This window comes from Gobio gobio (assembly GCF_949357685.1).
Source record: "Gobio gobio genome assembly, chromosome: 22".
Lineage (NCBI taxonomy): Eukaryota > Metazoa > Chordata > Actinopteri > Cypriniformes > Gobionidae > Gobio > Gobio gobio.
The window spans coordinates 49,072,851-49,087,327 of record NC_137118.1 but is presented as its reverse complement, the minus strand read 5'-3'; the positions used below and the strand labels follow the sequence as shown (position 1 = coordinate 49,087,327).

General features: G+C 43.8%; 1 protein-coding gene across 4 annotated transcripts in view; it reads right to left on the bottom strand.

The window, feature by feature from the left end:
- Positions 1-519: 519 nt before the first annotated feature.
- LOC307118348 (beta/gamma crystallin domain-containing protein 3) overlaps positions 520-14,477 on the bottom strand; it is a 33,657-nt gene continuing 19,699 nt past the window's right edge. The window contains exons 7-21 of one of the 4 annotated variants that reach the window (XM_079803952.1): positions 14,013-14,169; positions 11,483-11,619; positions 10,974-11,100; positions 10,776-10,811; positions 10,575-10,690; positions 9,997-10,126; positions 7,212-7,333; positions 6,522-6,648; positions 6,375-6,407; positions 5,647-5,883; positions 5,425-5,552; positions 5,218-5,341; positions 1,662-1,820; positions 1,165-1,324; positions 520-1,083 (exon numbers count right to left, since the gene is read on the bottom strand). In XM_079803952.1, coding sequence (XP_079660078.1) covers positions 998-1,083; positions 1,165-1,324; positions 1,662-1,820; positions 5,218-5,341; positions 5,425-5,552; positions 5,647-5,883; positions 6,375-6,407; positions 6,522-6,648; positions 7,212-7,333; positions 9,997-10,126; positions 10,575-10,690; positions 10,776-10,811; positions 10,974-11,100; positions 11,483-11,619; positions 14,013-14,169 — 1,879 coding nt within the window. In that variant the 3' untranslated portion in view covers positions 520-997. Of the gene's footprint in view, positions 1,084-1,164; positions 1,325-1,661; positions 1,821-5,217; positions 5,342-5,424; positions 5,553-5,646; positions 5,884-6,374; positions 6,452-6,521; positions 6,649-7,211; positions 7,334-9,996; positions 10,127-10,574; positions 10,691-10,775; positions 10,812-10,973; positions 11,101-11,482; positions 11,620-14,012; positions 14,170-14,477 lie in introns of all 4 variants that reach the window. The other 3 variants (XM_079803953.1, XR_013815535.1, XR_013815536.1) reach the window with 3 other exon arrangements.

Below are 14,477 nucleotides of genomic sequence, written 5' to 3'. Positions count from 1 at the left end.
TCAACACATCTGTGCACATCTGTCCAGACTCAACACATCTGTGCACATCTGCCCAGACTCAAAACACATCTGTGCACATCTGTCCAGACTCAACACATCTGTGCACATCTGTCCAAACTCAACACATCTGTGCACATCTGTCCAAACTCAACACATCTGTGCACATCTGTCCAGACTCAACACATCTGTGCACATCTGTCCAAACTCAACACATCTGTGCACATCTGTCCAGACTCAACACATCTGTGCACATCTGCCCAGACTCAAAACACATCTGTGCACATCTGTTTAGCTGTGCATTTACTGAATGAGCACTGTGCCACTGTACGTGCTTTGTCTGAACTGCTTACATTTTAATTTATATGTTTCAATTTAACCCTGTTTTTATTTTCAGTTTTAATTATACACTGTCGGTCACATGAGGTATCAGTCTTTGGTATTGGGGGGGATTTTTACGAGTACATGAGCTTGGTATCGGTGCATCCCTACTCTTCAGCCAAACCTTCAAACGGACACAAATGACTTTTACAACTTATATTTATTGTTCAGATTCATACTGATTAAAACTGCTGATTATGAACATCACTGTACACATGATATATTTCCTCTGAAATCTGACTCTATACACACACACACACACACACACACACACACGTTAGTGTTGCTGAAGGACTCCAGTGAAATGACTGACTTTACTGCGGACCATCTGAACACTTCAGCCGACAGAACAAGTGTTTGCAACTGTTCATTATCCATGCGGATTAAAGGGAGAATCCTGCAGGACTTCACCTGAAGTGTTTCTGGTAGTGCAAATGTGCTTCACAAGATTAAAACAAACATACGAGCCCCTTCCTCCACTTTCACAGTGCACTCTAAAACAGGACTGATGTCCCAGAAGCAGTTCTTGGCTTGTGGGCGAGGAGCGAAAACGCTCTTCATGATTGGCTTAGATCTGGGTTTGACCTGTCCAGGGTTCAGTCCCTGATCTCATCATGTCTCACAGCACCTCAATGTCCCAGGTTTGAGCGTCGCCGGCACGAAGCGGACTCAGGATCAGCTGTTCTCGGTCAGCGGCGTGTCCACCTGAGACAGACGGAGGCGACACACTCTGTTCAGAACAAACACACTGGATTCCACTGGGACTGATGGGAAAGGGACTCTTACCTTTGAGGTCCAGCACCAGGCTGCGGTTTAAATGTGAGCAGAAGCTTCCGTCCTCTGTGAGACTCCACCGCTGGTTCACCCGCCCATGTTCTTCCCATAATGCCACTCTGGCTCCGGCACAGGCCTTGGCACCGATCACAGACAGACAGCCACGCAACGCCTGCACACACACGCACACACACACGGTCACTGAATCACTGCTGACCATCACCATCGACTGAGCGTCTCTGAAATACAGCGTTCCTGCTTCTGACGCCCAACATCACATGACAAGGAAAACTAAGACAAAATGGAACAATGACATTTTATCTAGAACAAGACTGAATATGTCATTTAATCTGTAGCACCCAAGGAACACACTTTCAACCGAGGGGAACCAACAAACTATCCTACAAATCCCAAAGAGACGTTAGTGAAGTTCAGCTCGTGCTTTGGTTTAGACTGTCCATATTTCACTGACAGGAGAATATGTTTCTCTGAAAGTGTTTTTGACTGACCGTGTTCTTCAGAAGGCCGTCGGTGAAGATCCAGCGCTGTGTGTCCAGAGAGCGATCGGCCGGACACAGGAAGAGTTTCGCTGGAAAGGAGCTGTCTTTGCTCTCAGTGGTCAGAACTAAACCCAGAGCTCGACTTCGCACATGAACGAACACTTTTGGCTGAGGAGAAGAGAGTGACTTTAAACTGAGACGGATGAAGACATGAAGCCAAACTACAAGACTAACACACTGACCACACAAAAAAACACTACAATCATCTGCAGACTAATAATGACTTGCATAAGAACACTTAGACACACACACACAATCCTTCAAAATAAAACTGTGTAGAGCAAAAATCCTAATTGCTCATTATTCTCAGTGATATTCAAGTATTTTTAGTGCGGTGAACTGCATGGCATCTAGACCCGCTGAGAAACGCTGAATGAGTTTAAGCATCAGAAAATCAAAAGTGTCCAACTTCACATTCCTCCTCTTGCTCATGAAAACTGAACGACTCAAACTGGGATTCAGTTACAAACAGAACGCGAGCGAAGTGTGTGATCATTGAGTTGAAGTCGTCTCCACGAGCTTGCGTAGGGTTAGGATCAAGCCACAGTCACATTCAGCTGCAGTTCTGTGGCTCTTTCTGATTATTGCGATCACACTAATGCTCACGTGACATTGCAGTTTTTTATTATTTGTGTTGCGTTTTAAAGTCTTGGTTGAATTTACTCAAGACTGTTCTGAAACAGAAAACATCCTGAACTAAGTTTGCTTTCATGTCTTATTGCATTTAAACTGTCAAACACAGTCGGTTTAGTCTTGACTGAATGTAAGGAACTCGCCCAAGAGCAATAACTTTTGCTGTTATAGTAATACATGTATATTTAATTCATACAGTGAAGATTATGCTGTTTTATTTTTTACATTTGATTATTCAATTTCTGACTTAACTCTTTCCCGGCCAAAGGTTTCCGTATTTTCACTGTTAAACGCTAGGGGGCGATATTACCCATCTTCTGAATGAGTACTGAATCTCCTGATCAAAACACAGGAAAGACGACGCATATGTAAAATAACGTGATCATCAACATTAAACATCATATGAATCTAAACGGCCTGATGTGACTGGCTGAGCGGTGGACCCAGGAGCTCCAGGACTGAAGCGTTAGGGCTGTTGATGGACTCCATCTGTGTGTGATCACCGCTCTGAAGCTCATCTGGATCGAGTCTTTGACAAAAATGTGATGTTCTCAGCTTTTTTTCAAAATGTTGCTTTTTTTTATGAAACTTATCTATATTTAAGTGTTGATAAAAAAGGAATGCATGAAGCTAGAATAAAACAGTTTTTTTTTGTTTCTTTAAAAGAACAAAAGAGTTGTTTGTCTGCTCTCTCTTTTGATATATTGCATGCTCAGATATTCATACAACAAAATACAACCCCAAATCAGAAAAAGTTGGGACAATATGGAAAACGCAAAAAAAAACAAAAGAAGTGATTTCTAAATTTACTTTGACTTGTATTTCATTGCAGACAATATGAACACAAAATATTTCATGTTTTGTCTGGTCAACTTCATGTCATTTGTAAATATGCATCCTTTCCTGTCATTCAGACCTGCAACACATTTCAAAAAAAGTTGGGACAGTAAAGCATTTACCACTTTGTAATGTTGCCATTCCTTTTCACAACACTTAAAAGACGTTTAGGGACTGAAGACACCAACTGATGAAGTGTTTCAGGTGTAATTTTGTCCCATTCTTCCTGCAAACAAGTCTTAAGGTGGGCAACAGTTCGGGGTCTTCGTTGTCCACATTCTCTATTGGAGACAGGTCGGGACTGAGGCAGGCCAGTCAAGTACCCGAACCCTCTTCCTCCGCAGACAGGACTGCAGAATGTGTGCAGAATGTGGTTTTGCATTGTCTTGTTGAAATATGCATGGACGTACCTGGAAAAGATGTCTTCTTGAAGGCAGCATTTTATGCTCCAAAATTTCGATGTACTTTTCAGCATTAATGGTGCCTTCACAGAAGTGCAAGTTACCTTTGCCAAGGGCACTGACACAACCCCATACCATAACAGACCCTGGCTTTTGGACTTGTTGCTGGTAACAGTCTGGATGATCCTTTTCTTCTTTGGTCCGGAGCACACGGCGTCCATTCATCCCAAAAAATACCTGAAATACTGCTTCATCTGACCACAGTACACGTTTCCACTGTGTGATGGTCCATCCCAGATGCCTCGAGCCCAGAGAAGTCGACGGCGCTTCTGGACACTGTTAACATAGGGCTTCCTTTTGGCACAGTACAGTTTTAACTGGCATTTGTGAATGTAACTACGTATTGTGGTACTTGGCAAAGGTTTGCCAAAGTAGTCCTGAGCCCATGAGGTGATATCGCTTCTAGATGATGACGATTCTTGATGCAGTGCCGCCTGAGGGATCGGAGATCACGGTTGTTCAGCTTAGGCTTGCGCCCTTGTCCTTTACGCACTGAAATTCCTCCAGATTCCTTGAATCTTTTAATTATGTTATGCACTGTTGAATGTGAAATATCCAAATCTCTTCCTATCTTTCTTTGAGGAACATTGTTTTTAAACATTTCAATAATTTTCTCACGTATTTGTTGGCAAACTGGCGATCCTCGGCCCATCTTTGCTCCTAAAGGATTAGACCTTTCATGGATGCTGCTTTTGTCCCAAATCATAATTACAATCACCTGTTGACATCACCTGTTTCAAATCACATCATTATTTAAACATTTTACCTCATTACTAGCCCTAAATTGCTCCTGTCCCAACTTTTTTTGAAATGTGTTGCAGGTCTGAATGACAGGAAAGGATGCATATTTACAAATGACATGAAGTTGACCGGACAAAACATGAAATATTTTGTGTTCACATTGTCTGCAATGAAATACAAGTTAAAGTAATTTTTTTTTGCGTTTTCCATACTGTCCCAACTTTTTCTGATTTGGGGTTGTATTATATGGGCTATTAAATTTTTGTGAAAATGATCAAAACCCTGGCGGTGGCTGGCAACTCTTTTAAAAATGCTGGCGGGGAAAGAGTTAACAGCAACTGGTCACATCACAACTACTGTAGTCTAAATGGTCTGTCACGGTCTTCTTTTATGCTTTATTCTCTATATGGGCTATATTTTTCAAATAAGGAAATTAATTAGGCTGTACTCCTCTGTAACAAAATTGTCTTAAAGCCAGTATGAACAAGAATCGTGACGCGATCATATTGAACCCTATCGCTCCAGTTCAGCCGAGCGGTGCGCTCTCTGAAACACCCGTTCTGACCCACACTGCTATATGAGTCAGTGATGGTTATGAGGAGAGCGTTCATGAGCTTGCGTTTGAGCGGATTTCTTCTGTGCCTGTGATTGGCCACTAAATTAACGACGTCTGTGATTGGTTACACTGTTCAACACTGCAAAAACATGATGTAAATATGGTGGAAACCCAGAATCCATACAGAAGCTGTAACCGCCATTTCCACCACTGGTTAATTGTGATTATTTTCAGATGATTGTGCGGCTGTCAGAGTGATGCTTCGGGGCGAACTGACCTGGTTGAGAGGCTTCAGCGATCGGATCGTCTCCCAGCCGCTGTGCTCAGTCCAAACCGGATATTCTCCAGGACGCACAAGCATCTGACGGCCCTTAAAATGAGCGTATTCATATGCGACCCACCTGCGAGATGACAGCGGAGTGTTCGTCACTGTGATCATGAGGATCATTCACACAGGAACAGTGAGTAGTGAAGGAGCTCTTACAGGCCGCTGTGGACTCTCACAGACTGGCTGAAGAAGTGGCTCACGCTCTCCATGTCGGAGAACGACATTTCTTCCAGGCCCTCGAAACCGCTGAGAGAGAACAGACTCACGGACGGCTCCGTGAAACTCTGGACAGAACAGAGAAACACTAACTCGCATACACACGTCACGAGAAGCACGTTTATTTCTTGCATCTAATGAAATATGCTCTCATCGACTCACGTATGGAATGGGCTTTAAAGACTTGATGGCTGTCGATATACAGCCACAGGAAGTGAGGTCAGGGTAAAGCCCCCCCCCCAGGATATACTGGTTACCGGAATATCCCTCCTCATCGAACAGCAGCCAACTTCCTCGGATGACCCGGAAGGACGCGAGGCCTGTTCCGCCACAGTCGGGGAGGGCGTGGTCAAGCTCTCGGCTCTCTCCGGTGTACCGCGTCTGGCTGTAGCCGCGCAGCTGCGCTCAGAGAGAAACACATTAGCGGCCCTCGCCGGACTCCACACCAGACTCCCAATGCAGAGGCTGTACCCTTCCAAGTGTGCGAAGGTCCAACCGAGGGTTGTTAAATGAGACAGATGCCGTTGGCGTGTTTATACTTGACTTTTTTGATTGTTCTAAGATTAAATGTCTGACAACAAAACTAAAAATTCCCCTTGCTCCATTTCTGTGCATAATAAAATCTTGATAAGATATAATCAACATTTGAACTGCTTTAAAGTTTTATTTTTACATTTATATTGTTACAAGTTGACCCAATGTTTACATTTAAAAGTGTTATCCGTCATTTACTCTAAAAAATGTATCATGTTGTCACCGGCGGAATCAGGGAATCTTGGTATAGGCTGCACAGGATCTGTTGTTCTGTCCTTCATGGCCCGGGAAACGAAGGGTCCTTCGAAGGGTGCAGCCTCTGAATATTGTTAGCAGCACATGAAATGCAAACATACCAAAAACTTTGGTTCCACGATCCGACAAAGCTCCTGTGGCGAAAATGAGATGCATCAATGAAAGTCAGTCCTGTACCCTGTATCAAACACACACTCTTGAGTTGAAGCGCTGTTGTGTGTGTGTGTGTGTGTGTGTGTGTGACTCACCCTGTGAACGGGCCGCAGTGACTGAGCCGAGCTCCGGCCGTCGCCCCAATGCAGCTGCCCTGGAAACTGGCCCTTTTCCAGAACATACTGCTGTCCGGTGAAGAGCCTGCCGCTGTACGCCACCCACCTGAAACACACACACACACACACACATCAGAGACTCGCCACACCGCGGACGAGAACTACACAGAGGAATGATATCACTTACAGAGCGATGGATGAAAGATAGAAACATTGACAGCCATCCTCCTTTAAAGAGCTCGAGCATTTAAACTTCGAATAAACAGCGATATGGTGCGCTGGTGCGGACGCTGATGTAGTTATCGTTATAGATGTAGTTATCATTATTGTTCTTGGTGTGAACAGGCCTTTAGTCTCTGTGGCTCTTATCGCGCTTCACGAGTTCACATTTACAAATAATCAGATAGAGGAAGTGACCTGCGTATCGGCCGTGCTGTCCGAGGGGAGGCTCAGAGCTCCGAGCCCAGAGTCCAGAGTCCTCCCCCTGTATCTCTGCTTCGGATAGTAACCGGGCGAGTGTGAGGAGACGGATGGAGGGATGGAGGGATGCTGAACAGAGGTGAGTGGGCCATGTATTCATATAGGCCTTCTCTCACGCTGATTGGATAGATCATTTGAACAGCTTTCGAACTTTGTTAATAAAACATTGTTTATGAAATGCTTCCTTACGCCCCGCTCTTCACACTGATGCCATTGGCCTCCTGCAGATCCGGGACGTCCCGATGCACGTGGGTTTCCTCATCGGAGCTCTTCAGACACACGGCCGGCTCCAGGAAATCCTGAGGGAAAGACTGAGTTTACGGTCATCGGCACACACAAGATGACCTGCTGCGGTCGCTTTAATGTTTAAATCCAAAATACTTGAACATGAAACATGATCTTGAGCAACAGGCCTGAGTTGGTCAAATAATGATCCTCACTGGCATTTTCACCTGCTAAAAAAGCTGAAGCATTTACACAAGCACAGGACTGAAAAAACAGCCCGCGGCAAAACCACATACTTGGCAACATTGCCGCTGCCTCGCTAGCGTTGTTGAGAGAGATGAGACGTATACAGTGACGTAAGACATGGCTCTGTTGTGGCTCTCAGCCCGTGGAAAAGCAAACGGTTCTTAGAAGGCTCCTCAGTCGAACCAACTATGAACTGGGACTCGCTTTGGCTCTGAATTAGCTCTAGCACTGCCTTGGTGGAAAAGGGGTAACAGTCTGGAGGGGTTAGGGTTAGGATACTCACAGTCTGGATGGGTTAGGGTTAGGATACTCACAGTCTGGATGGGTTAGGGTTAGGATACTCATAGTCTGGAGGGGTTAGGGTTAGGGTTAGGGTTAGGGTTAGGGTTAGGATACTCACAGTCTGGATGGGTTAGGGTTAGGATACTCACAGTCTGGATGGGTTAGGGTTAGGATACTCACAGTCTGGATGGGTTAGGGTTAGGATACTCATAGTCTGGAGGGGTTAGGGTTAGGGTTAGGGTTAGGATACTCACAGTCTGGATGGGTTAGGGTTAGGATACTCACAGTCTGGATGGGTTAGGGTTAGGATATTCACAGTCTGGATGGGTTAGGGTTAGGATACTCACAGTCTGGATGGGTTATGGTTAGGATATTCACAGTCTGGATGGGTTAGGGTTAGGATACTCACAGTCTGGATGGGTTAGGGTTAGGATACTCACAGTATGGATGGGTTAGGGTTAGGATATTCACAGTCTGGATGGTTTAGGGTTAGGATATTCACAGTCTGGATGGGTTAGGGTTAGGATACTCACAGTCTGGATGGGTTAGGGTTAGGATACTCACAGTCTGGATGGGTTAGGGTTAGGATATTCACAGTCTGGATGGGTTAGGGTTAGGATATTCACAGTCTGGATGGGTTAGGGTTAGGATATTCACAGTCTGGATGGGTTAGGGTTAGGGTATTCACAGTCTGGATGGGTTAGGGTTAGGATACTAACAGTCTGGATGGGTTAGGGTTAGGATACTCACAGTCTGGATGGGTTAGGGTTAGGATACTCACAGTCTGGATGGGTTAGGGTTAGGATCAGGGCTTAAAAACGGAAAAAAATATCAATCGGTTCACTCCGAGCAGAATCGATATTATAGCGTTTCCGTTTTTGAGTTCCTCAATAAACATTACTGTTCCGAAAACGGTTTGATATGAAAAAATACCGGTTAATAACGTTATTTTAATTTAGCCTATACTTTAAACAAATATGTATAAATAGACTTATTTTCACTCAGTAATAATATAACGCATGGTAATTAAACTTGAATATTTATTTCATAACATTTTTAAAACCAGAAATACATGCATTAATTACAAAGCATTAACAGCGGACCTATTTTTCGTTAGACAATCTAAAGTGGCCCGCTAATGCCGAATTATTTTCAGAAGAGTGATAACATTCTTTGTACATAACTTTTTTTCAACACGACTTGTTTTAAAAATTGCATGAATAAAGAATAAATAAACTGGATAACCATTGCTCTTTTAATGCACCGTCAACTGGTAATTTCAAAGCAAACACTGCGCAACACGTCCTTGCATCACATAATCAAATTCAGTCAGCTAATAAAGCTTGATCATTTAATGCAATATAACATACCATTTAATACAAAGCATCAACCGTCTATATAGAAAACATTGTCCTGTATTGGCAATCTGAAAGACTATAGGAAAAATGTTTGATAGATGCTAGTAGCCTGCTTGGACAGGCTTAAACAAAATCCACAAACTAGCCTAAATCAGTCTATTTGAGCTTAGTCCGTACTGCTTATTTAAACGTACGAAAAGAATGTCCTCCAATACCTGCGCATTCATTGTAGACCTCAGCGGGGAAAGAAATGTACTTGAGGCATGAAAATGCGTGCTCTACACTGACTTGCGTTACCGGTAGATTCATAGATAACTGTGCGCGGGCATTTCACTCACGCTTGATAAGTCAACGTCACACGCTGTACTACTCTATTCATGATTGGTCACTGCCAAATTAAAATATTAAAGAGAACGATAAAAATAACGTTATTAACCTGTTAATGGTCATTTCAAATTAACGTTTCTGTTCAGAACGATTCAAATTGATTTTGATTTCGTTTCCGTTTTTGGTCCTCTTAAAATTTCGTTCGTTTCCGGTTTTCGTTTTCGTTCCTTGAACCGGTTCAGAGCCCTGGTTAGGATACTCATAGTCTGGATGGGTTAGGGTTAGGATACTCATAGTCTGGATGGGTTAGGATACTCACAGTCTGGATGGGTTAGGGTTAGGATACTCACAGTCTGGATGGGTTAGGGTTAGGATACTCACAGTCTGGATGGGTTAGGGTTAGGATACTCACAGTCTGGATGGGTTAGGGTTAGGATACTCACAGTCTGGATGGGTTAGGGTTAGGATACTCACAGTCTGGATGGGTTAGGGTTAGGATACTCACAGTCTGGATGGGTTAGGGTTAGGATACTCACAGTCTGGATGTAGCGCAGCGACCGGATCGACAGCTCCGTCCCACCGAACAGTCGCGTACAGTCACTGTATTCACCCTCCTCCAGCACACACTGATGACCTCTGAACCCTTCACTGGAGAAGCCCACCCATCTAACACACACACACACACACACACACACACACACACACACACACACACACATGGTCATGTGACTGATGGAAACATCAACTGCTGTGTAAAGGGAAAACACACACTGGACGAGAAGCATTAACATTAACACTGCTGTCTGTACAGAGGTTGTTAAAAATGCCACGCCATTCCCATTTTTCCATTAAATGACATGTTCCAAATCATTATTGATACATATAAAATACTTTGTGTGGCTTGATACAGTTTCATATAGAGAGCTGTAATAATTTCAGACTTCCCACTCATCGATGTCACTTTGTTCATTCTTAAAGTGAACTTTTGCCTGTTTGGTGATTAGATTCACAGTTTCACTCACACACACACACACACAGAGGTTCATCAATTTAGCAGATGTATCTATCTGAAACATTAACAGCATCACTGGTTTCATGAGAGACAGACACACACATTCCACCCGTGACCCGTAGAGATGAGACGGGCCCCTCGATGTCCCTCAGATGGGCCGTGTGATCCAGCAGCTCCCTGCACTGACCCTGGAACTGCGGCTTCTCAAACAACATCATCTACACAGGAGACACAAAAATCACACCCAGTGATGTGAGAACAGCTCTGAACATCAGCGTCCATCTGTCTGTCCATCCGTCTCACCTTTGGGTCCAGTGGTCTGGTCACCCGCAGTCCACCCTGCGTCAGAAACACAGCAGAAATGAGTTTGAAAAACATTGCCGTCTTCACATCTGAAACTCTCGCATCAGTTTTAACATCCTCATCCACAAAATCCTCTTTCTGTGTAACTAACATGATGTTTTATGGAGCACAATGTGAACGGCGTGTCTGATGACGTACCATTTTTAATGGCCGAAGACTCTTCACACAGGAGAGCAGGGAATCCTGGAGAACAGGCGTGACCCTCCCATCAGTTTCCAGAACGGCAGATGTGCCGCTGAATCCAGGCTGCTCAAAAACCAACCAGCTACACATTCAGGGAACAGGGACAAAACACACATAAACCACTGTAAGCGCAACATCTGGCTGTCTTTAACGTCTTGTTGAAAATAAATAAATTTCAAAAGCAATCCACGCAGACATGCCCTTCGCTAGTGAGAGAAAGGTTCTACTTTTTGGCTAATTATTAATCCATAATAATTGTGGCTTTGGATGCGGGGTCTGAGGACTGATGACACGCTCCCGGTCTCTGTCCTCGTGCCAGTGCTAGAAACATTTCAAATGACCGGTTTGTGATCAAGAAAATTACATTACAAATAAAAAGTGTTTTGTTTGTTTTTTGCCCAGATCAACTGAGACCTTAAAACTCAAAAGCACTGGTGTCTGAAGTGATGTCCGGCATTTCCTACCATCCAGTCTGGACACAGAGGTCTGAGAGGAACACGGGGCCGTGCCGCTCCGTCAGGTCTGTCGCAGAATAAAGACGGACAGTCTCTCCCGTCTGAGACGTGCTGGGATACAGATGGATCTCTGGAACACTGTCATCCTGCACACAAAACACAGCTTTAACTCCATCAAAGCTCATGCACACACAGTACAAACACAGGTCCTGATAAATGTTAATCTGTTAGTTCAGACTCAGCATGAGTTAATAAAAGTGCAAGTGCATGAAAAACAAATGCTTGTGTGTTAAGCCGGGCGGGGCCGAGAGCTGTGGGAGCGGAGCGAGTGCTGAGGAGCGTCTCCTGCGCACCACACCGGCCTCGAGTCCCACGGAGGAGCTCTGGAGGAAAGTGACGACACTGAGTGTGTTTACATGCACATTCTGAAACCGATTATACTTAATAAGCCGACAACACAAGTGGTCATGTAAATGCTGTAACCCGTTTTCTTTTACAGAGTAAGGTCAGAAACGGCTTAAGCATAAACCGGTCGACACATGTCGTTTCTTGCCTCTTACCCCGATTTCGCACCGCATGTAAACGCATTAATTGCACATAAGTGATACGTGACAGGAAAGCATCCTGAGTGCAGATTTAAGCACATCCAGACAGAGCGAGCATTTTGCAGGAAAGAAAGAAGGAAATATCACAAACGCAGAATCTTTCATGACCCAGAACGTGTGTTCTGGATCATGAAGATCAGAAGATATTTGTCATATTATCAGCAGCTGGTATTTGTGAGTTATCAGTTTACTGGTGTGCATGTAAACGTGCTCCGTGAAGGAGGAGGACCAGGTTATGTTGTGTTTATGTTTAAATGCAGCAGTCGTCCTTGAGGGGCTGCCGCTTTACTTTCGTTTTGTTGTTTATGTTTATTTTATTATTATTAGATTTACGTTGAACATTCGCTGGTTCCCTCCTCCTTCTACAGTATGATTTATATTTCTGCCTCCTTCCATCGTTTGGATATATTGGATGCCATGTTAGAATCTACAGAGCATCTGAAAGTATTCACAGCGCTTCACTTTTTCCACATTTTGTGATGTTACAGCCTTATTCCAAAATAGATTGAATTCATTATTTTCCTCAAAATTCTACAAACATCCCATAATGACAATGTGAAAGAAGTTTGTTTGAAATCTTTGCTAATTTATTTAAAAAAATAAATCACGTCCATAAGTCTTCACAGCCTTTGCTCAATACTTTGGCATCAATTACAGCCTCAAGTCTTTTTGAGTTTAATGCTAAAGCTTGGCACACTATTTTTGAGCAATTGTTTGGGTCACTGAAGGACATTCCCAGAGTCATCCCGTAGCCACTCCTTTGTTATCTTGGCTGTGCTTCGGGTCGTTGTCCCGTTGGAATCTCCTCTCTCCTCAGAGAAACGCTGGAGCTCTGTCAGACTGACCATCGGGCTCTTGACCTCCCTGACTAAGGCCCTTCTCCCCGATCGCTCAGTTTGTCCGGCGGCAGGTCTAGGAAGAGTCCTGGTGCTCCAAAACTTCTTCATGTCCGGATGATGGAGGCCACTGAGCTCATCGGGACCTTCAATGCCCAGATCTGAGCATCCATACAATCCTATCTCTGAGTCTCCAGACGATTCCTTCATGGCTTGGTTTGTGCTCTGCACTGTTAACTGTGGGACCTTATATAGACAGGTGTGTGCCTTTCCACATCATGTCACATCATGTCAAACTTCTTTCACAGTCTCATTATGGGGTATTGTTTGTAGAATTTTGAGGTAAAATTATTATTTAATCCATTTTGGAATAAGGCTGTAACATAACAACATGTGGAAAAAGTGAAGCACTGTGAATACTTCCGGATGCACTGTAAAGGCCAATTGTTTATAAAAATAAAAAAAAAAAAAAAAAAACACCACCAATAATAAACTGAAAGCCTCATTAAATATTCACATGCTTTGTACAGTCACAAAAAATGTATGTGCTGCATGTCTTCAGTTTGCGGTAAAAAAAACGAAATGTCAAACACTGGTGAAAAATGTGATAATCGGAGTGAAGAATATAAACCTTTAAACGTTTTAATACCCAGTATTATAGTTTCCCAGCCCAAATGCCCAGCTACGCCCATGGATATAACCCAAAGAAGTATGATATGGCCAGTACTGGTCAACTCACTAAGTCCAAACTTAACATAACAGGACATTTTCAGGATGCATGCCAAATTTTTACAGGTTCTTCCAATAGGCTGAATACAATTAGATAGAGACGGCTGAAATTCAGTCACTGCTATAGCTGTTCATAAGGACATTTAACATATACATACAGGGTCACTAGATTTGTATAATCTGCCACAAGGTGGTGCTATAAGCAATTCATAAATATTCCTTTATGTCTGTTGGTGGGCATAAATTGTGTTGCATGTTCAAAGTCCTGTGTATCATTTGTGTATAAAAACATTTCTAGAGATGTTTACTTGTGCACAGAAAATAACTATTGACACGCCAATAAAACGAAGAGACCGCAGCTCCTGATACCTTGAGCAGTGTCCTGACGGAGCCCACAGGCAGAGCGGCCCCGGGCTCTCTGCTCTCCTCCAGGTTCTGATGGGCTCTTCCGCTGGTCTTCACAGTCTGACCCTCCTCCAGAAGAACACAAGAGCCGCGGTGCCGCGCATCCACATACAGCAGCCAACTAAACACACACCATGAGAACATCATCCTCCTCTTAACAAGCAATACAAAACAGATTCCTGGTATGTGCAAGCAGCAACACACACACACACACACACACACACACACACACAGAACTTCAAGGACGTTGCTGTGGAGACCAATAGAGAGTCTCACACTCTTTGTCTGAAGTGACTGAACAGGAACTGATTGAACACAAAGCATTAAGAAACAAGCAGAGGGAACTGGATGAAATATTCTGAATGATATCAATCCACAATCTGACCTGTGACCCTCCTGAATCATAATCACACCGTGTTTGTTCATTGG